The 22,112-nt window shown below is 51.2% G+C and overlaps 1 protein-coding gene across 3 annotated transcripts in view; it reads left to right on the top strand.

Annotated features, from left to right (window-relative positions):
• Banf2 (BANF family member 2) overlaps nt 1–17,833 on the top strand; it is a 27,181-nt gene extending 9,348 nt beyond the window's left edge. For 2 of the 3 annotated variants that reach the window (XM_010634137.1, XM_010634138.1), the window contains exons 2-4: nt 8,249–8,377; nt 9,483–9,551; nt 17,648–17,833. In XM_010634137.1, the coding sequence (XP_010632439.1) occupies nt 8,252–8,377; nt 9,483–9,551; nt 17,648–17,794 (342 nt within the window). In that variant the 5' untranslated portion in view covers nt 8,249–8,251 and the 3' untranslated portion in view covers nt 17,795–17,833. The remainder of the gene's footprint in view (nt 1–8,248; nt 8,378–9,482; nt 9,552–17,647) is intronic. The other variant, XM_010634139.1, reaches the window with a different exon arrangement.
• The last annotated feature ends 4,279 nt before the right edge of the window (nt 17,834–22,112 follow it).

Genomic DNA, 22,112 nt, shown 5'->3' with positions numbered 1-22,112 from the left:
TTTTTTTTTTTTTTTTTTATTTTGAGACCAGATCTTGCTAACTCACTGAATAGCTTGGGCTGGGCTTGAATTTTGGATCGCCCTGCCTCTACCTCCCGCTGTCCTGGGATTACACGCACACACGCCTCCACGCCCGGCTGAGCTGTCCATTTTATCTGATGAACGGAGGTGACAGAAACCACTTGATTGAGGGGCTGGGTAGATTTGGTGGGTCGGTGCCTGTGAGGAGCTTAGCACAGTGCCCTAGGAGGCTTCCTGCCCCTGAGAATCTAAGTTTAATACAGACTGTGCCCAGTTTACACGGTGGAATTTAATAATCTTCCAAAGTCAAGATGGTGTGCTCAAGGCACATTCAGTAGAAACCACAGTGTGAAGGTCAGGGTATGGGGGGGTGGAGTGAATTTCCAGCTCACCCAGGGGGCCTTAGCCCCAGCCCTCCAGCCCTGCCCAGAGCACCCTCAGGGCGAGGGGCCCAGGCACAGAGCCACTGGCACTCAGAGGAACTGTGACCCTGAGGGGACACAGATGGGGCAGGGACAGCACTGCCTAAATCACACATGTCCTAATTCTCCAGTCACAGAGGAAGAGCTGATCTTAGGCCACCCAGAATTGACCGTAAACTGCCTTGGATTCTCCGGGGGAGGGTGTTTGCCTCTCGGGCCTCAGCTTCTCCACCTCTCAAAGTAGGAACAAACTTCCAGTGTTGCCACATGAGCTTTGACAAAGGCCACGGAGCGGCACAAGGTGGGCGCTCACACTGCACGGCCCATGCCCATGTGGGCAGTTTGGTTTCCTCTCCGTGTGCCCAGCCCCCTTGCTGCTTCTGGTCCTGGAAGGAGCCAGGCTGACCCCAGCCCTGCCCGAAGAGGACACCTGACACTGGAGGCATTTGCTGGGGGGTGACTTCCTGTGACCCCTCACTGTGTGTTGTGCTATCACCCACTACTCTCAGCCTGGGGCTTGCACAGTCAGGGAGGAGTGCGGTCAGATCAGGAAGAGGCCAAGGCAGCAGGAAGACACTTGGGAGGATTTGTGACCCCAGGATAGGGGCTACCACTGAGTCCAACGGCACTGGGGAGGGTGCACAGGGAATAAGAATTCAAGATGCAGGGCTGGGGACTTAGCTCAGTGGTGCCACCACCTGCCTTGAAAGCACAAGGTCCCAAGTCCGATCCCAGGTACCAACACAGGACAAAACAAAACAAAAAGAATTTAAAATGCACACTGAAACTTAGATTTCAGATGACAAGAATATCTGTTTTACTTACTTTAAAAAAAGTTGTCATTTTACAAAATAATACACAAGAAGTTGGCATCTCCAGTCCCTTTTTTACTTTTTATTTTGAGACAAGTTCTTGCCCATTTGCTCAGGCTGAGCTCAAACTTGCTATCCTCCTGCCTCAGCCTCCCTGAGTGCAGGGATTACAAGTATGCACTCTACGCCTGGCTCTTTAGGGTGATCTCTTTGCCTGTTCAGCCTGTGGCTGGCCCTTGCCCGGATGTTAGGTCTTCCTGACTCCAGGCTTCGCTGGTTCATCACCCTCAGGGTATCTTCTGTGGCACCATCAGACACCTCCCTGGGCTCCCCACTCAGCCACTGTGCCCCACGCCCCACTGCCTAAAAGCACTACGAGTGCCTGTTTCGCGCATCTCCTGAAAGCCAGGGAAGCAGTCACTGTGCCCCTGCCTCATCCCCAGGCCCCCCAAATCCTCCTGCAGAGCTGTGGCACAGCCCGGGAAGGCCAGCCCTCCTCGCCTAGTCCCTGCTCTCCACCCACCGCCCTGTCTCCCCACCCTGGGAAGTCGGTGTGAACAAGGGGTGCACTTTGGCATCCTCTCTCAGGCTGGTGGCTGTAGACTCTCCTTCTACCTCCTGTCAGAAACTCCTCCTCCTGCCACTTCCGGCTGCGCCCTGGGGCCTCTGTGGCACAGGGAAGAGGCGTTGGAAACGTTGGAAGGAGTGAGGGTGAGGAGGTCCAGCATACCCAGTGCCAGTTCTGCGCAGAGCGAAGAGAGATGACTTTCGCTCCCTGAGCTGGGATGGACCCCGATCCCACCCCAGCCCAAGCACTCGGCGGCAGCAGGGGCCTCTAGGCTCGCCCCACAGTCACAGAGGTTGCACACAGTTCTCAGGGAAGCTCTGGTGATCCCTTGCCTTGCTTCACTATCTGTCACTAGTAGACCCGTCACAGGTTTATCAGCAAAGGGTCCTGTGTCAGCCAGCAAAAAGCAGTGAAGTAAAGGAGTTTGTTTTCATGGTAGAACTAGAGCTAGAGGCAAAGAAGGCAAAAGTACATTTACTTTGAAAGATGGGGATTAATGGTCCTTGAAAAACGCTTCCTTCTGTTCCCAATGCCCTCGCCCAGGTCTGATCCTCTTCTGCTTCTTCATGTAGAACAGGAATGCTTTTGTGCCAGCCTCATGCTGGCTTAAACACTGGCCGTAGAGCCCCATACACCCTGGTGTATAAGTGAGTGGGTACTGGGGGCCGACCTTGTTAGGAGTGGTACCATCCCACTTATGTGGAGGTAAGCACAAATGCCTCTTTGGTTCATTCTGAAAAGCCCAAGGGTGGATGCCTTCAAGCATGGCTTAAGGAGTGGAGTAGAAATGAAGAAGCAAGAGGTGGGTGACAGAAGGACGCACAGCATCCCCAGGTCCCACCAGACAGGCTTCCTGCCATTGCCACCCTGGAAACCAGGGACACACAGACCTCAGGAGGGGCAGACCTGAGGGTGGACCCACCTCATCCTCTTTCCTTCCCTGCTGCTGCAAGACTGCAGGGTTGTGTGAGTGAAAGGACGGGGGGTCTTGACTGTCCCCACACAGCCGCTTCTGTAGGAGGCACTGATGCTTTCGTGCCTTCGGTGCTTTGTCACACAGCTTTCCACAAAGGGTAGACCTTGAGTGCAGGGATGTCGGCTTTCTGCCACCGTGACAGCATACCCAAGATAATCAGTTATCTGGAGGAGAGGTTTGTCGTGGCTCTGGCTTCAGAGGCTGCTATACGTGGTCGCCAGTGCTCATCATTTTGGGCCTGCTGCAGGCCGAACATTGTGGTGGGCAGCATGTGCTGGGTGAGGCTGCGCACATCAGGGCAGCTAGAAGAAAGGGCAAGAGAGGGCCGGCCCCCCAGTGTTCCCTCCAAGGGCCATCAAATCCCTGGCCAACAGAGGAGTCCTGCTTTGATCTATTTTATATCAATAGATTCCAGGTAAATTTCCTTTGAAATAAAGAAATCTTTTCAAATTAAAAAACAAAAAAGAAGGAGCAGTTTGCTATTGAGTGCCGTGCTTCAGAAAGTCCTCCAACTTCAAAGCCAGACCAGGGTCATTGTTCAGAATCCCTAGGGATGGCGGCTAATGAGGTATGTTGTATGTGGTGACTCAGGGAAGGCACTGCCACACGGGAACCAGACAGACAGACAGATCCCATATAGCTGGAATCTGTCGCCATGCCAGTGGAGGTGCTCAGGATTTGAGGAGAAAGACACCAATGATGGGGACACACAGGAGTCTCCGAAAAGCCTGATATTGGGACCACCATCCTGGCTGACCAAACCAACTCTGGACGGGGCCTGAGCACCCTGATTTCCACATCAACCCATGTAGGGATGACTGCTATCAAGTCAGCCAGATGCAAAGCACTATGGGGATTCCTCAAAAAATTACAACTAGAATCACCGCACGACCCAGCAACCCCATGTCTGGCTATGTTCTCCGTAGGATGGAAAGCAGAGTCTCGAGGAGACATTTATGCACCCACGTTCAAAGCAGCTCTGCCAGAGTCGGAGAACCCAGTGTCCACCTGTGGAGGAAGAGAAGGAAAATATGGTGCACTGTCCAATGGAACAGCGGTCAGCCTAGAAAAGAAAGGGAGTTCTGATTCATGCTACAGTGGATGAACCTTGGCGACATTACATCAAGGGACATCAGCCAACCGGATGCAAAAGAACAACTGTTCTCTGCGATCCACGAGTCACTCAAAGTAGTGAAGTCCACAGACCCAGAAAGCAGAAAGGTGGCTGGCAGACTGGTGGGAAGACAGAGAGGTGGTGTTTATGGGTGTGGAAAGGGCTCTGGAGATGAGTGTGAATGCCCTTAACACTGTACACGTAGAGAAGTTAGGTGGTAGATTTTAAGTCTGTGTAGTTTTCCACAATCAATTTTCTTTTATTTATTTATTTTATTTTTAGTACTGAGGATTGAACACAGGGCCTTTGCCCTGAGCTGCATCACAGCACTTTTTTATTTTCTATTTTGAGACAAAGTTTTGCTAAGTTGCCCAGTGGGGCTCAAACCTGTGATCCTCCTGCCTCAGCCTCCCAGAGTACTGGGATTACAGGTATCTACCACTATGCCCAGCTTACCATAAAAAATAACTGACATAAAAGGAGCAAGGTGCATGAGGTGGTGACTTGAACATTCCCCTAAAGCCTCATACAGTCATAGGACTCTTTCAGAGGTAGATGGATGGCTCTAGAGTGTGTGGTGCTAGGATCAAGGTGTGCAATTACCAAATCAGTCCACTGATGGGTTCGGCACAGTTCTGAGAGGATCAAGGCTGCCATACCCTGGGTGTGAGTGACATCGCCCTAAGGGTAGTTAAACTGGATAAGATATAAGGGACAGAAAGAGAGTCTCTGGCCACTTTTTGCTTGCTGCTTCAATGCTTTTGCTACCTTCTGTGTGCCACAAACTGTTGCCCTCTGCTGTGCCACCCTGCCTTGGAGCCAGATGATTATGGACTAAAACCTCTACAGACTGTGAGCTGAAACTAACCTTTACGCCTTTAACTTTGGGTGTCAGATATTTTGTCTCAGCCCCAAGAAAAAGTAACTAAAACCCTGGCCAAGCTGTGGTCACACAGCATCTGAAGCCCATCCCCGGTTGGACAATTGTTCCCTGCATGCTTTAAACAAGACCCCCAGGTGGTCTCCGACATGCAGAACTCAGAGAAGGGCCCTGCTATTGTGGACTGACCACTAAGCCAGAGTTCAGAAGACTCAGCAGACCCTGATGTCCTCCACTCAGATGTTCTCCACCTTCCTTCTCCAGAACCTGATCATTCTCAGAGCCACTGTACGCTGGGGAGGGGGTGTCCTGACCTCATCTGCCCCATGGTGGCCCCACTCCTGGCCAGTGAAGTGCCTGACTCTGGCCACTGTCACCAACAGCAATTCCAGTGAGAGTTTCAGAGGGAGGTTGTCTCCCCTAAAGAAGACCCAAGAAGAAACGGTGTCTGCTTTTGGGGAGCATCCCATCCCTTTGGGATGGGACCCAAGTAAATTCTGTAAGTCCTGATAAAAACAGAGTCATGGGCCAGGTGTGGTGGCACACATCTGTAATCCCAACACTGGGGAGGCTGCGGCAGGAGGATTGGGCCAAGACGGGTCAATTTAGAGATTTAGGAAGACCTGGCATCAATATTTAAAAAAAAAAAATTTTTTTTAGGGGCCGTAGAATTTAGCTGAGTACATTTAGCTCAATCCCCAGTACTGCCAGTAGTAGTAGTAGTAGTAGTAGTAGTAGTAGTAGTAATAATAATAATAATAATAATAATAATAATAATAATAATAAAGAGGAGGAGGAGGAGGAGGAAGGAGAGCTTTCCCTGCTCCTTTTCACCTGCTGCGGCCTCAGAGGGGCTGCCCCACTCTATCATGTCCCCCGCTGGCCATCTGCTAAGCTGCAGTCACTGCACCGTGAACTGAGAGCAGCGGAAATCACATCACGGAGGGACAGAGGTGGGGATCAGCACGGCCCAGCCGGCAGGCTGTTTGCCTTTCTCGTGGAGCTCACTCATCCCTGATATTCAGGGGAAAGCTGCTGTGGCTGAGACTGCCAGGCTATTCCAAGTTCAGACATCAGGGCCCTCGCAGCCGCACCCGGGGGTAGGACCCCAGGTCCCAATGCATCAGTCCATAAGGTTGCCAGGGGGCCCACCGGCCTGCGGCCCCCAAGCATGGAGCAGCCACAGCTCACACATGGGCGTCTGAGGCCACAGTGCAGAGCACCTGAACATCCTCTCCCATCACATGAGCTTTGCTTCCATCTGTGGGCATCAGGAGACCATGCTCCTGGCCCCTAAACTTAGGGCCTTCAAATCCACCTCTCCTTGCAGCTCTGCTCCATCCAAAATGTCCCAAAACAAGAAGGCTTCCAGGAGAGGGTCAGCTCTGCAGCATGGTCTGCAGGAGGCTGGGGAGGGAGGGGACAGGGTGGTGGGTGGGGGGTGGAGCTGGAAAGCGGAGGCGCTGAACAGGTCTGCTCATTTGTGTCATCTGAGCACTGGGGCCAGAGCTGGATGCGGGGAGTGAAGACTGCAAGGAGACAGACACTGGGGATCCCGTCCTCCACAGTCCCTGTGATGGTCCAGGGTGACCACCCCCAGGAACAGAGCTACTCCTGAGCCTTCTGACACAGAAGGACATGCATACCAGGTCAGGACTTTTGTTGTAGGGGCCGGTGTCTGGCAATTTCAGCTGGAGAAGGGCATTTGTTGATGGCTGCTATGGAAAGAGAGCTCTGTGTGTTCCTTTGAAGGACAGTATGGGTTACAAAGGCAATGGCAGGCACTGGTGCAGCCTGCTTATTTCCATGAGGGGGTTCAGGAGAGCATTGAGCTGACACGCAATGGAAGGCTGAGTTAAGAGAAAGGCAGGTAATCAGGTTGAACCTTGATCAAACCACATCTGGTCTCCTCTGTTGGGCAGTGTGTGCTAACAAACTCTTCCTTACTGGATTTTCTGTTCCATGAGTCACAAACTGTCCAAACTGAAACAGAATTTGGTTCTAGAAAGGGGATGCTTCATGAATGAAACTTTAATGTGGGCGTGGCCAGGAAGAGCCTGCCAGGCAGACAGTGGCAAGTGTTTCTTTCCTGGGATGAGGAAGATGGTGACGCTTGCTGGCACCGTGGCCCACAGTGCTAGACACAGACCTCATACTGGGGCTCTTGCAAGAGACATTCAGGACATAGGCTATGGCTGGCAGTCTTCCCTGTGGTCCTAGGAGACTCATATTCTGGGTTGGATGGCTCATTGGAGGGGAGAGCAATGGAGGTGTGGTGTTGCCTCCTGACTGTCGGCCATCCGCCACGGATGCAGGCATGGCAGTGACTCGCTGGGCTGAAGTTCGGATCAGATGATGATGGGTCATTAGCTGAGAAGCTCTGCTGTGGGCCATGGACGAACCATACCCAGACACTAAGCTGCCCAAGAAATGGCCCCGTGTGGCCTGAGTGTGCCCCTCGCGTGGGCAGCCCTGAGCGTGCGCCTGTCAGGACTGGGTGCTGCAGTGGTGACTGCTGGGAGGGGTCGGCCCCACACTCACCCTCAGCTATAAACACGGCCCGGCCCAGCTGCAGCGCCACACTGCCTGGCTGGGGACCAGCCCACCATCCGGGCACTCCCACCCAGCAGGGCGCTGTGTGTCCTGTGAGCAGTGACCACGGAATGCATCTCCATTCACCCGTCCCCAAGAAGATTCCACTTGGATGCCCTTGCTGTACCCTCTCCCGCCTTGCTGCCGTGTCCGTGACGTTGAGCTCCAGGGTCTCACTCATAGGTCGCTGTCAGACGTGACAAAGGCCAGCCCTTCCCTGGATCTGACCCTGAACCTAGCAATGATGTGTGGGAAGGACAGCAAAGGAGCCCTGGGTGGCCAGAGGTGGGCTGCAGCAGGACATTATGCTGACTCCTTGACTCCCGTCTCCCCTTCTCTGGCTGAGTCCTGATGTCTTCAGGTGACACCTGAACTCACAGCTGCACAGCTCAGAGAAAGCAGCTTCCTCATTCCCAGATCCAGTGGGAAGAATCGCAGAGAAACGGAGCCTGGCATCACTTGGACCACACCTGCCGTGGCCTGGGCTTGAGGTTACAGGACAACAATTTGAGCACCAGTTAGCAGAGAGTGTGACAAATGCTCAAATGGCAGCATGACAAGTGTCTTGTGGCTGAGAGGAGACAGAGTCCTTAGCCAAAAAGGCAGGGTGCAAGCCCTTGGGGGACAGGAGCCCGCCTCTGCACCGGCCGCAGGGACGGCACTCTCTGTCACCGAGGTGGCTGTGGAAGGGTCAAGCCTTCAGCCAGGACAGCACCTGCATTCACAAGTCCCCTGTTCACTTGGGACAGTGGATGGAAATCTGCACCTACTGTCCCAAGCCCCTCAACACGGAGGAGCACCGGGGCCACACACCCTGAGCGTCAGTCACCTCCTAACCCTTCGCCCTCCTTCTGCCGTTGCAGGACATGGAGCCCATGTCTCCTGGGCTGAGAGCCTTCCTCTCAGAGCCCATGGGAGAGAAGGACGTCTGCTGGGTGGATGGGGTCAGCCGGGAGCTGGCCTTCAATCTGGTCAACAAAGGGTTTGGCAAGGTAACTCGGCTTTTCCTCCCCAATTTCTCTCTTCTGAACCTCTCTTCAGCCGGTCCTGCCAGAAGGCAGCCCTGCCGCATGTCCCTGTAAGGGGACACCGGAGAGCAAAGCTGCCACTTGGCAGCGTGCCCCGTGCTTCAAGGCTGCTGAACCATGAGCTTGAGTTCACGCATGCCTGGGTGTGTGGGTGATGAGCAGAGGGTGGGGTCAGCTCAGGCACTGTCAGGGTGTGCAGAAGGGCCCCTGTCACCTGATGATTTGGGAGCCGTCCCCGAATGGTGTGGAGAAGGAACAGCAGGGAGCCACATCAGGGTGAGGAAATGTGAGTTATTCTAAGGCGTCACTTCCAGCCCAAGAGTGGCCTCAAGGGTGTCCAAAGTATTTTCTGTCTTCCGTTGCTGCCATGAGATCCATGAGCCTGGGTACTTTATAAAGACAGAGTTGTATTTAGATCACAGTTGGGGATGCTGAAAGCCCAAGAATGGGTGGCCTCGTGGGCTGGGCCTCTGGTGAGGTCCCTGCTGGCCACATCACAACACGATGGGTTCATCACTACGGGCGCATGTGTGAGAAGGAGCGGTGGCAGATAGGACAGGAAGCCGGGGGTGAGGAGGGGCCAGCACCGCTTGCTTATTGATTTATTTATTTTGGCGTTGGGGATCGAACACATGCAGTGACCATTAATCCTCATGCATCGACTTCATTGGATTGAGAAACACCTAGAGATTAGTGCAGCACACTTCTGGGTGTGTCTGGGTTGGTGATGGAGGCGTGGTCTTGGGGTCTGTGTCTGCTCCCAGCCCCTTCCTCCATGGTGCTCTTCCAACGTGCTGCTTCCCAGCCCCACGGACTGAGCATCTCTGCTCCATCACATCCTTCCCCACGATGCTCCAGCCAACTGTGGACTGAGTCCCTAGACCGTGAGCCAAATGACACCTCCCCTCCTTGAAGTTGTGGGTCTCGGACAACAGGAAAGCTGCCTGACACTCACACTCAGTGCATGCTCCGCCACTGACACCTCCAGACCCAGTCCTTGCTCTTTGTATAATAGCTGTCCCTTGAAAGCTAACCGGGTACCATGAGAATGCCACCCATCCCTTCCCAGGGTGATGCCCCCAAACCACCGTTCCCAGGCCCTGCCTCTTCGAGATTCTGTCCCCAAGAGCCTCCACAGGTGAGCTTCAAACCACAACCAAATCACAGCACTGAAGATTCTTTCTCTGTGGGCATCTTCTACACAGGGCTATTGAAAAGCTGCCTGGAAGCTCAGCTGCAAAGGGGGCCGGGTGGAAGTGAGCACACCCAAAGGCGGCAAGGAACCCATGCAGCCTTGAATGCCCAGCTGAGCGTGGCACTAAGCAAACCCATTGCCGTTAATTCCCTTCAGCTTTCAGAGCCGATCTAAACCAGCAGAAACCCTCAAAGCAGCTGGGATCTGCTGCACACGCGGCTGACAACCTTCTATGGTGTAACAGAGCTGTGGTGGGAAAATGCACTGCTAGGAGTGGCTCAGCCTAACGTATTTTACATAGACCCCCCAGGTCACCACCCCCAAACCCAGCATCAAACACCCCAAAATTATAGAAATCTCCTTGTACCTCTGCCCCACCAGTGCCAAACCCTGTCTCCAGAGGTGACACTGTCCATTCGTCAAACTCCACCAATTCAACATCCTGTCACTGTAGAATTTTGTTATTGTTTGGCTATGTTCATCATTTTAAACATATTTTATTTTTTAAATATATTTTATTAAGGTACAATTCATATGCTGTAAATTTCACCATTTTATTACACAGTTCTATGAAACATTTGTTCATTCGGTTGGTTGGGTGTCTTTGTTTTTTGTTGTTGTTGTTGTTGTTTTTGTTGCTTTTTTGAGACCGGCTCTTGCTATGCAGTTCATGCAGGCCTTGAACTGACTATGTAGCCCAAACTGGCCTCAAACTCAAGATGATCCTCCTGCCTCAGCTTCCTGAGTGCTGGGATTATAGGTGTGTGCCACCAGGCCACGATTTTTCTTGGTTTTTGAGACAAGGTCTTGCTGTGGAATTCAAACTGGCCTTGAACTCAAGATCCTCCTGTTCCTGGCTTTAAGAGTGCTGAGATTACAGGTGTGTACCACCACACCAGCAGTGTTTACCAGCATGCAGTCTCATGGCCATTACCACAACCAAGACCCAGGGTAGGACCACTACTCCCAGAGTCACCCCTGTGCCCTTGATTCTCAGCAGTCACCAATTTGTTTCTTGCCTCTGGGGTTTTGCTTTTTCTGGTTTAATTTCATTTTATGTAAGGTTTATGGGTGCGATGGTAGATGTGTTTAAAATAAATAAATGAATGGATAAGTGGAAAATATTCAGGCACCCGAGAGCTTGCCCACGGAGTCAGGCATTGCTGCATGCATCCTGTTCCGCAGACATGTGGCCCTCTTGTGTTTGTGACCTCTGGGACACCACAGAGCTGAGCATCCCACCGCAGGCTCTACACACACCCAGAGCACTAACTCTGGCTGTGACACTGAGGATGTCACCCTCCTCCTCCTCTCACCCTGGGATTGATGTGACAGTCACTACGTCCACTTAGAAATGAGGACACAGAGCCTCGGGACTTGGCATCTTCATGAGGTCCCACAGGGATGAGAACACTGTGGACTAGAGCGTCACACATGACACGAGATCCAGGCATCTGTGCCCAGCAGGGAGGGGCCCAGGCCAGGAGTTGGTGGGGAGACCCCACCTGAGGGCTGGGGCCTGGCTGTGGGATGCAGGAGGAGGAGACCAGGTGTGGCCCCAGAAGGTGAGCCAGAGGTTGAAGAGAGGCTCAGGCAGGGCCAGCAGTGGACAGGAAGCCAGAGTCAGGCAGCTCCAAGCAGGCAGGGATCTCAGACTTAGCTCACAAAAGCCAGGCTCCTGTGTTACTATTCTCTGCCTGCAGGGACCTCTGCCTGGCCGGGGGCACATCTTTCTGGACCTCCTGGGGTCCCGTCTTCACTGGCCCCTGCTGCAAGGTAGCTGTGCCCTCCCTTTGAGAGGACACCACCCAGATCTGCACTGGCTCACGACTGCTCTCTTGGCCTTGTCTCCAGGCCCAGTCTCTCTTGCCCTTTCTGGGCGCTTCCAAATCCCCTGCTGGACATGGTCCTATGGGCCACTCAGACCCATCCACCTGGCTCCTCCCTCTACCTTCAGCCCTCTCCCGAGATACCAAGATGCAGGAGGCTGGAGAATGAGGTTCCACTGGGATGAGACCTGCCCAGGTCACCCTGATTTACTCAAGTGTCCTATCTCCTCTCCGGAGCATGGCCCTGGTGGGGTGGGCTCAGCAGCCCGACCATGTCTGGTCCTTTCTCCTCTGTCCCTTCCCCTACAGCTTTTTGTCTTTACTGCCAGAAGGATTGTGCGAACCTACTGCCCCTGCCCCAGGCTCTGGCTGTGTCATGACCTGCCCCCTGGTTTACAGTTTAAATTGTAACTTTACTAAGGACTAACTTGCCAGGCACAGTGCACACCTGTCATTCCAGCTGCTCAGGCAGCCTGGGCAGCACAGTGAGACCCTGTGTAAAACAAAACAAAAGCTTTTGATTCAGCCAAGGCTCTTCAGGAACTCAGAAGGCAAAGGTGCACTTGTGTGTTCTCTGGGTTACTCTGGATCTGTTCCTGCCTGGGTTGGGCCCAAGGAGTTTTGGCCTGAGAACCTAGATCTGGACAGCAGCCACCAGCCACATGTGCTAGAAATACAGCTGGAGCCCCATCCACGGCTCTTCCTCAGGGAAACCTTCCTTCTGCTGCCCCTCCCAGAAGGCTCCTTGTCCTGAGCACTTTGATTTTTGTAGGAACAACTTCGTATTGCTGAGACAAAACGTATGACACTCACAATTTAAAGAAGGAGAGGCTTAATGTGGCTCATGTTTCCAGGGCATTCCATCCATGGTCAGCCAGCTCCAAGGCTGGCTTCCACATGGTGGAAGTGTGTGGCAGTGCAAAGCTGCTTAGTTCATGACAGCCAGGAACCGTGCCAGAGAGGAAAGGACCAGGGACCAAAGTCACACCTCCACATCCCAGACACACCCAGAAGTGTCTCCACCAGTCTCAAAGCCAGTCAAGTTGACCTGTACCCTAGCTGTCACAGAGCCACCTTGCCAAGACATCTGTGCTGCGGCTGGCTTCCCTGCCCATGGCCTGAGAGACCCCACTCACATCAGAGGGCTCACTGCCTGTGACTCCCCCGCCCCTTGTGGCTTCCTCCCCAGCTCTTCCAAGCAACAATGCTCTCTGTTTTCGTGTGTTCCCTCCAAATCCCCCTGGACATGGTGGGTGTCCTGCATTCAGTAAATTCGGAGTCCTTAGCAGGGTCTGTGGTGCAACTGTGGGGTGTCCACATCCCAGAGAAGCCATAAACCCTGCTCCCAAGAGATTCCGGGAGGAGCCGCACAGAAGTCCTAGGAGCCCCCTGCGCCTCAAGGCTCTTCTGAGAATGTGTACGTGCTGTTCACTTTGGGCCATGCCCCTCTCAGGGCGTTGTGTATGTTTAATCTCACTTTCTCGTTACAAGAGTCCTGTGAGGCACCTTATTCCATTCCCATCTTCCTGATGGGGAAAGTGAGGGGCAGAGATCACATGTGTATTGCTCAAGGCCACAGGAGGTGACAGAGGTGAACGTGAACCTGGGTGGAGGAGCTGCAGATTCAGGCACTGTGGCACTGCCCCCCTGAAAGTGAGGCAGGCAAAAGGCACTGGACACACAGCTGCCCTCCCTCACTTGTTCCCAAGGATCTGTCCCCACCTACCCCTGCCTGTCTGCTGTCCCCAAGCCTGCATCTCTGGACTCTCTGGTTTCCAGTGGCCTCCTTGCTTCTGCTGAAGTCACTTTGTTGTAATTGGCGGAGAGGACCCATGGCTCAGCTCATGACCAGAAGCCCCCAATGAATCCGCCCCATCCCCTGATGGCCCCACATCCCCAGGCTGCACTTCCTGATATCTGAGCCTGCAGGTTGCTTAGGTTCAGGGGCTAAGATCGGGAATACAAGAGGTCCTGTTAAATTTGAATTTTGAATAAACAAATAATTTCATAGTATAAGCATGTCCCCGGGGAAAGGGAGGCAGAAGAGGCGAGAGCTGCACTCATTAGCATTCACGCTAATGGCAGATTTAAACTTGAAGTGATAGAGATAGATACATTGGTCTGGCAAGGTTGCCACTGCTGTCAGTGGACATGAAGACCATCAATAGAGAGTCAGAAGAAGTTGTGTCATTGAGCTAGAGACCTGCGGTAATGTGAGAGTCATTCATTAGGGCACTCAGGAGCTGGGGAATGGCAAAAGGAACTGTAAAAAAAAAAAAGCAAAAGCTTGGGAATGAGTGAAGCTGAGGCAATATCTCTCTGTTTGACCAAGCTAGGTATCCAAGTAAAGGCTCAGAATTTCAACAAATGCAGACCACAGACAGCGCAGGCAAAAGGACAGTGGGAAGCCCTTGGTTCAGAGGCTTTAAGACTTGAAAGATGGCACCAGCATAGCACTGAACCAAGTCGATGGCTCTTCAAGGCATGGCACGCTGGTGACTACACAGCTGATACACAGGGACACCAACCTGGTGGAGATCAAAGGGACGCAGTGAATAAGGAGTGGCCTCCTGCCTGCACTTGGAGTTGATGGGACATCTGCCTTGGGGCCACTGTCTTGCTGTTGCAGGAAGAAGTGTGGCTCCCTGGCGTGGCGAGGGCAGGGAGAGGGTGGGGACACCTACTCAGGGTTTCTGTGTTTCTATAGCAACCTCTTTCGGCTGGGTTTCTGGGAGCTGCGATGTCTTCCCATGGTTATGGGTTTGCGTTCTGTAACTGGCAGAGAACCCAAGAAGGTGTAGGGCAGGCCAGAGTCATCAGGATGGTGTAAGAAGGGGGGTGGCTCACTTTTCCCTCTGCCCCTGGAAGATGCCAGGGTGCGGCCCAGGGAAAGCCAAGGACAGAGTATCAAACTGCAGCTTGGCCTGGAGCCCCACTCCCTCCAGCATCCCTGGAAAGTCCGCCTGTGTCCCGCTGCCTCTTGTTCCCGGCTTCCGGCCCTCTGAGCCTGATGGGACAGGAGGCTCTGGTCACCAGACCAGCTGATGCCCCTGCTGGCCTTGGAGACTGGAGAGGGAGCCTCAGCTGAGTGACAGGAGAGCTGGCAGCGGGGACATGGACAGGACAGGGACGGAAGGGTAGAGGAGGTTGAGCAGGACACACATGGGGACCAGGTGCGTCACACCCTACCGAGGCACTTGGAAGCACCACTTACTTATCCTTAATTATCATCATCACCGTCTCCCTCCTCAGATGAAGTTCCACACTTCTCAGTCCCATCATGTTAGCCCTGCCACCCCCACACCTGCAGCCCCTAACCCTGAGGGCACTTTGTAGATGCCCATTGTTAAATGCATTGCTTTTAAACCATCTCGGTAAAATAAAATAAAATAAAATAAAATCACCTCAGTAAAATGCACCAGTGAAAATGGGAGATACTGGGAAAAATGACATGCTAAGCAACCACTTCCAAAAAAAAAATGGTCAAAGTAGTGGTTTAAAATCACTGTGAAATCCTGGCTTTTTTTCCTCTTTTCCGCAACTGGGCAATGACTAAAAATAAAACTCTGGGCTGAGAGTGTGGCTCAGTTGGGGGGTGGGGTGCTTGGCCAGTGTGCACAGGGTCCTGGGCGCCTCCCCAGCATGGCCTAAATAAATAAATAATAAATATAGTAAACCCCCAACTGCACAGCTCCGGTAATTTATGACTGGGATTAAGCTTTTATTTGATTCCACTTGTTTACAAAAAAAGTCCCCTTTGGTGGAGATGAAGTTTGCTTTTGTTTTACGTAACTGAGTCAACAGAGGCTTAGTGAGCCAGTGTTTCTGAAAAGGATGGGAACTGGAGACAGGAGGACTCTGGCTCTGCTTGCTCCAGGTTGGGGAGTCCTGGAGAGGCCAGGATGTGGACAAGAGCTGTGACCAGAGACTTCAGCCGTACCAGGGAGGCCCAGCCAGCGTGATGTGAGCTTTCTTTGGAGGAACAGTGGGGTGCGTGAGAAGAAATGGGTCCGCAGAGCACATTTATTTATTTTTTCTTTTGATTTTATTTATTTTTGGTTTTTCGAGACAGGGTCTCACTATATAGTCTAGGCTGGCCTTGTACACACCATGTAGCCCAGGCTGCCCTTGAACTCACAGTGATCCTCCTGCCTCGGCCTCCTGAGTGCTGGGATAATAGGCATGTCTCACCACACCCGGCAATTTTATTTTTTAAAAATTTTTATTAGTCCGTGTTTTCAGTGCATAATGACAGCAGCCCTCGTGGGGAATTGGCACCTGTACATAACACATCTCAATCTGCTTTCTTCCCCTCTCCTCCCTTCCCCCCATCTCTTGGGCCACACGGTCCTGGGAGGCCTCGCCTGCTTGTCAGCAGTGGTGTGACGACGTTGTAGAGAAGAAGGCAATGCTGTAGAGGGTCAGTGGTCAGCGAACTAGAGGACACCACAAAAGTATGGCTGTCACGGTCACTTACTGCTTATCTTGCATGTTTCTCACTCACATGAATTCTTGGGAAGTGGAGTAGTCAGGATTCTCCAGAGAAACAGGGCCAGTGGAATACAAGTAACTACAGGAGGGTTTAGCAGACTGGCCCCTGCCATCAGGGGCTGAGTAGTATCGCCACACCATGTGCAGGCCTGAAAGCTGGGAACCAGGAGCAGCTCAGACCAAGAAGCAAGCCAGAGGCCTCACAGTGAGAAGGGGCCATCGGAGGCCTGGTGAAGAGGGATTAGTTTTAGCACATTTCACACCTTTTTGATCTTTCCACACAGAAGGGTCACAGCTCCCAGAGTAGAAAAGTTAAGGAGGTTTTCCTGGGGATTCTTTGTTTTCTGTTTTGTGAAGCAGAGTCTCACTATGTAGTTCAGGCTGGGCCTTGAATTCACTATGTAGCCCAGGCTAGCCCTCAACGCATACAGATCCTCCTGTCTCAGCCTCCCAAGTATTGGGAATACAAGTGCATAAGACTGTGCCCAGCGGGAAGGCTTTTTTATTTTATTTTATCTTTTTTTATACAAAGTATCATTATGCAGTCCAGGCTGGTCTTCAACTCGGTACAGATACTCCACATTTAACAACCTATCCATTTAATGACTGCTTGGACTTAGATTGAGATGCACTGTTCAGACTTTTGACCCACATTTGGACTCATGACATACGAACACAAGTGGCACTGTGACCTTTTGGTGACTTTTTCTACAGCACAGTACTAATTTTGGATTGTGCTGTATGGTACTGTAGTTTAATGTTGTGTCATACACTATACATGTAAGAGTTATGCAAATAAAAGCAAAGTCATAAAGTTGGAGTTTCCTTAGACCATTTCCTTATTGAGTATTGTAATGTACATACTATATATAATTTCTCATTTAGCAACCAATTCATTTAACAACCTAGACACAGTAACAGAACCCAGGTGTTAATCAGGGACTGTATACATGTAGCCCAGGCTGGCCTCGAACTCACAGCGATTCTCCTACCTCAGCCTTCTGAGCACTGTGATTAAAGGCTAGGCCACCATGCCCAGCTCTGGAGGAATTTGCTTTTCTCCAAAGGTTTCCCATTGTTCCATTTTAGGGACCAGTCATGCCATCCACTTTGTGAAGGTGCAGATGCTGGGACCTGGGTGCTGCTGGCCTTGTCCTTTAAGCAGAGCAGCTGAGGTCACACAGGTGATGCATAAAGCAACTGGTACCAGGGTGCCCTTCGCCTGCCAGCCGCACTGCCAGGTGCACTTGCCTGCCAGCGGAGGCAGGTCTGGGAACAACAGGACCTCTGGTAAAGTGCGGTCGTGGATATTCGTGACTATCACTGCTAGGCAGCGTGAGGAGGGTATTCTGGTCTCCAGTGAGTAAGGACCAGCAATGCTGCTAACCTCCTGCCTGTGTGTTTCTGAGAGAAGTCCTAGGGGAGAGGCCTGAGGGAACCTCGGAGGTGCGCCAGGCCCACTGCCAGGCTGGCCTCCAACTCTCTGTGATCTTGCTGCCTTGGGCCTCTCAGGTGCTGGGATAACATGCAGGCACCATCAGTCACCCCCAGTGCTAGATTCTGGATTCTGGATTCTGGATTTCTGTTCCCCACCCACCCTCTCTCTCTCGTGCTGGGATGGAATCTAGGGCCTGGTACTCCCTGGGCAAGTGCTTTAGCACTGAGCTGCACCCGCCAGCCGGACCAGATTGCAACAGGCATCACCGTTTCTCCCTGCAGGCCTACATCCTGTTGGGACAGTTCCTTCTGATGCACAAGGACGAGGATGAGTTCCAGAAGTGGCTCATCTGCTGTTGCGGCGCCACGGAGTACGAGGCACGGCGGAGCACTACCTGTCTGAAGGAGTGGTGCACCTGCTTCCTGTAGACTCGGCCACCCCACCCCGGAGAACAACACCTCCTCCTCCTGCACCTGGCTCTGAGTCTTTATTTGTGTTTCTGTTTTTAATGATACAAGTGTGTCCTAAAGAGCAGTTTAAGAGTACGGGAAAAGGCCGGGCGTGGTGGTGCACACTTGTAATCCCAGCTCAGTGCAGCATGCAAAGCCCAGGCTTGATCCCAGCATTGCAGACCAAAGGTTTTTTTAGTTAAAGAAAGAAGTTTGGGGGGAGCGGACCAGTGCTGGGTGTGGTGACACATGCCTGTGATCCCAGCACTCTGAAAACTAAGGCAGGAGGATCACCTCAAGTTTGAGGCCAACCTGGGCTATATAGTGAGTTCAAGATCAGCCTGAACTGCATAGTAAGACCCTGTTTAAAAAAAAAAAAAAGACAACACAAGAAAAATCACCCCCAAAATCCAACCACCCAGAAACCTCCATTACTCACTTTAGATGAATACCCTTTCAACAAGCTTTCTGCAAATGTTTCTATAACAGAATGGATAACTTTATTTTTAAACTGGAAATCAAATTTAAATTAGTGAATCAGCAAGCTATTGCTGTGTAACAAATCATCACAAAACACGCTTAAAACGATGTGCCATTACCAACTGAGGCTTTCCAATCCAATTTACCAAGAATCCCAGGTGTTCCAAATTTGAGTTTTGAATTCTGGAGAATTTCAGATTTTGGATTTTTGGATTAGGGATGCTGCTAAATTCTGTGCAAATATTTTAAAATCTGAAGCAGTTCTGGGTACCCAAATCCAAGCATTTTGGGTAAGGAATATTCACCCTGTGTCTGTTTCTTTTCTTTTTTTTTTTTCTTCCCTTCCTTCCTTCGTTTCTGTTTTTGACGTTGTTGTTTTTTGTTTTTGTTTTTTTGCACCAAGGATCAAACTTGGGACCTTGTGCTTGCAAGGCAGGTGGCAGCACCACTGAGCTAAATCCCCAGCCCTGGTGATGTTTTTTGAGACAGGCTCTTACTATGTAGTTTAGGCTAGCTCTGAGTTCATTATGTTGCTCAGGTTGGCCTAGATTTTGCAGCAATCCTCCTGTCTCAGCTTCCTGAGTACTGGAATTACAAGTGTGCACTACCACATTCAACTTCTGTGCCTCAGTTTCTGAGGGGCAGGAATCTGAATTACTTGGCTGGGTGCTCTGTCTCAGGGTCTCTCATGAGGTTGCAAACCGGGGCTAGATAGGGACTGGGGGTCCATTTCCAACATGGTGTCCTCTCACGGTTGTTGGCTGGGGCCTTAGTTCCTCAGCAGAGGACCACTCCTCTCACAGCATCTGGCTTCCCCTGAGGCAGATGAAAGAGGGGGGAGAGGAGAAAAGGGGAGGGGGGAGAAAGGAGAGGGGAGGGAGCAGGAGGCTACAGTGTCTCTATCACCTATTTTCTGACTTCTGCCCTAGTCTCTGTTAGAAGCAAGTCACCAAGTCTGCAGAGAGGAGGACTTGTTACTTGAAATAACAGATATTTTTAAGATGGTCACTGTTAAGTTTCTGAGCCACAGTTTACGTATGGTAAAACTGAGCATTTTCAGGAGTGCACTTCTATGAGCTGTGGCAAATGCACGCTGAATGGAGACCTGGAGCACTTTTATCACCTGAGAGTTCCTTGTGCCGCTCAGCCCCAGACGACCACAAACCTGTTTTCTGTCCTTTTAAGTTTGACTTTTCCAGAAATCCATATAAATGGGATAAGACAGTATGCAGCCTTTTAAGTTTGATATTCTGCATGATTTATTTGATATTAATCTATTGTACAGGATTTTTAAACTCAAAAGAGTTTTACTAATAGTATTGGTACCTTATCCTGTGGCGCATTTCCTGGTCCCCTGGCGGGGACACTTGGCTCCCTACTGGGGTTGAGCCCCAGTGGTCCCCGAGGTCCCTTCCTCCTTACCTGGGTCCCTTCCTTCTCTCCCTGCCTTGCTTTTCTCCAATCTCTGTATTTCTGAGGATCACTCTGTCCCCTGCTGTCACCATAAAATGGTCCAATTTTAACCCTGAATCCACTTCTGGAAGAAGCCAGCCTGAGACAAAAGTGTTGAATTTAGTTTTCTTTTAAAGAAGGAAAAAAAAAGTGAATCTTAGAGAATTGCTACGCTTTGCTGAATTTTTTCTTCATCATTAGCTACAGTGATAAACTAACTTAATTTCTGTTGAGTTCCAGAATACTATGGGGGAAAACAGTGAGAGGTCAGTCTTGTTAGGTTTATTTTCAACTCAATTGCTCGATGATACGTGGTATGAACTCCTGCTGTAAAAGTTAAAAGAGGGCTCAGTGGTTCTGGTGCCTGTTTTGTAAGCGCAGGGACCCGAGTTTGATCCCTGGTACCAAAAAAAAAAAAAAAAAAAAAAAAAAAAAAAAAAAAAATAAAAAAAGAAAAAAAAAAAAAAAAAAAAAAAAAAAAAAAAAAAAAGTTAAAAGAACTGAGCACATGCTTAATTTTTATTGGTTTCATTAATATTTTTCAATTTGTCAAGATTTATAGAATTTATGTTCTTCACATAGCATAATCTTTGTTTAGTTTTAGTTATATTCATGAAATTACCACCAATCCTTATGCTATTTTACTCGTGTTTTGTTTAGTTTTGTCTTGTTTTGTTTTGTTTTGCTTTGAGACAGTCTCCTTATGTAGTTCAGGCTGGCCTTGAACTCCCTATGTAGCCCAAGCTGGCCTGGAACTTGTAATGATCCTTCTGCCTCAGCCTCCCAAATGCTGGGATTACAGATGTGTGCCGCCGTACTTAGCTAGTATCATTATTTTAAAGACTATCTTTGTCATTCCTGAGCTCTTGATTTTGATTCATCTTTGTGTTGGCTTAGTTGCACTGGATATCAGTCAGGACAGGTAAGATTACGCTACTATAACAAACAGCCCCAAACTCTCAGCGACTTAGCCAACACATGCAATCAAGCTGTGTGTCCAGGATGCTCATCAGGAGAGTTCTGTCCCATAGTCACTGAGACCTACCTGATACAGGCTCCCTCTCCACGAAGACTTCTGCAATGATTGTAGCCAGGGAAAGAGCCAGGGGGAGTCACACTGTCTCAGAGCCTCAGCCCAGAAGAGACACAGCCTGCTTGCACTCGCATCTCATTGGATAAGCAAGTCACGTGGTCATGCCCACCTCCACCGGGAAAGGACTTCTTGGAATTCAGAAGTGGGAATATTCGATGACATCACTGATCAAGACTGATGTCGTCAGCTAAGCTGTCTCTCTGTGTGATGTTTCCTCAGTGGCTGGCTGGTTGGGATATTTTGATGGAGTCTGTTAGCCTGTCCCACTCTGCTTCTCCAGCTCTCCCCAAGGAGATGCCAAAGTCAAGGATCCCAGCGGAGGTGACTGTTGACCTAAACTGATACAATGGCTCTACATCCTGGGGGCTGAGGTTCCAACCACTCAGAGCCTCTCCCTGGCTCTCTCTTGCATGGCCTGCCTTCAGACTAACCTCCACGGAAGAGCCTGGCCCAGCACTCTAGGAGGCTTGGGCAGGAGGATGGCCCATTCAAGTCCAACCTGAGCAACTCAGCAACTTAGACTTCAAAAATAAAAATTAAAACAAGACTGGAAATGTAGTTAAGTGTAAAGGCCCTAGTTTCAGTCCCCGGTACCAAACAGAAGGAGGAAGAAGAGGGGAAGGGGAGGGGAAGAAAGGAGGAGGGAGGAGGAAAGGGAGAGGAAGAAGAGGAGGAGGGCAGGGAAGAAGAAGAGAATCATGGCCTTAGAGGTCACCCAGTCCCTAAGACAGGATCTGTGGGCTCCAGGGACTGAGGCCACTCCTGTGTCCACTCTTCCAAACTTCCTAGAACTCCTCCCTTTAGCCAGGGACATCCAGTACCACACAGGGGAGCTGGGAAGCCTGGGGCTGGGGCCTCTGCAGGGTTCCCTGGCTCAGATGCTGAAGACCAGAGCAGCTGCTCCCGTGAGTGTGGACGTGAGAGGACAATGGGGACAACCTGTTCCCCAAACTTCCCCAGACACAGGGGTTCCCATCACTTACTTCACTCCATGCACTGATTCTGTCTTCCTTGGAGATAAAACGATTGGCTTCGATTCTCTACTGCTGTCTCGGTCCCGGGGTCCTGTGTGACTTCCCCTGTACCACTCTCTGGGTGGCAGCTGCTGCTTCAGCCCGGTGACCTGGGCTCAGCCTGCAGAGGTAGGGGCAGGAATGTGAGGGGTTCCCTGGAAATGAAGGTTAGGGAGAGGAAATGTGAGGGGCTCCCTGGAAGTGGAGGGGGTTGGGAACCCAGGAAGGAAAGGCAGCCAGTGGAGGGGCCCTGCGTCCC

Source organism: Fukomys damarensis, unplaced genomic scaffold, assembly GCF_012274545.1.
Source record: "Fukomys damarensis isolate Sample0158 unplaced genomic scaffold, DMR_v1.0_HiC HiC_scaffold_7, whole genome shotgun sequence".
Taxonomy (NCBI): Eukaryota; Metazoa; Chordata; class Mammalia; order Rodentia; family Bathyergidae; genus Fukomys; species Fukomys damarensis.
This window is presented reverse-complemented; position numbering and strand designations above follow the sequence as displayed.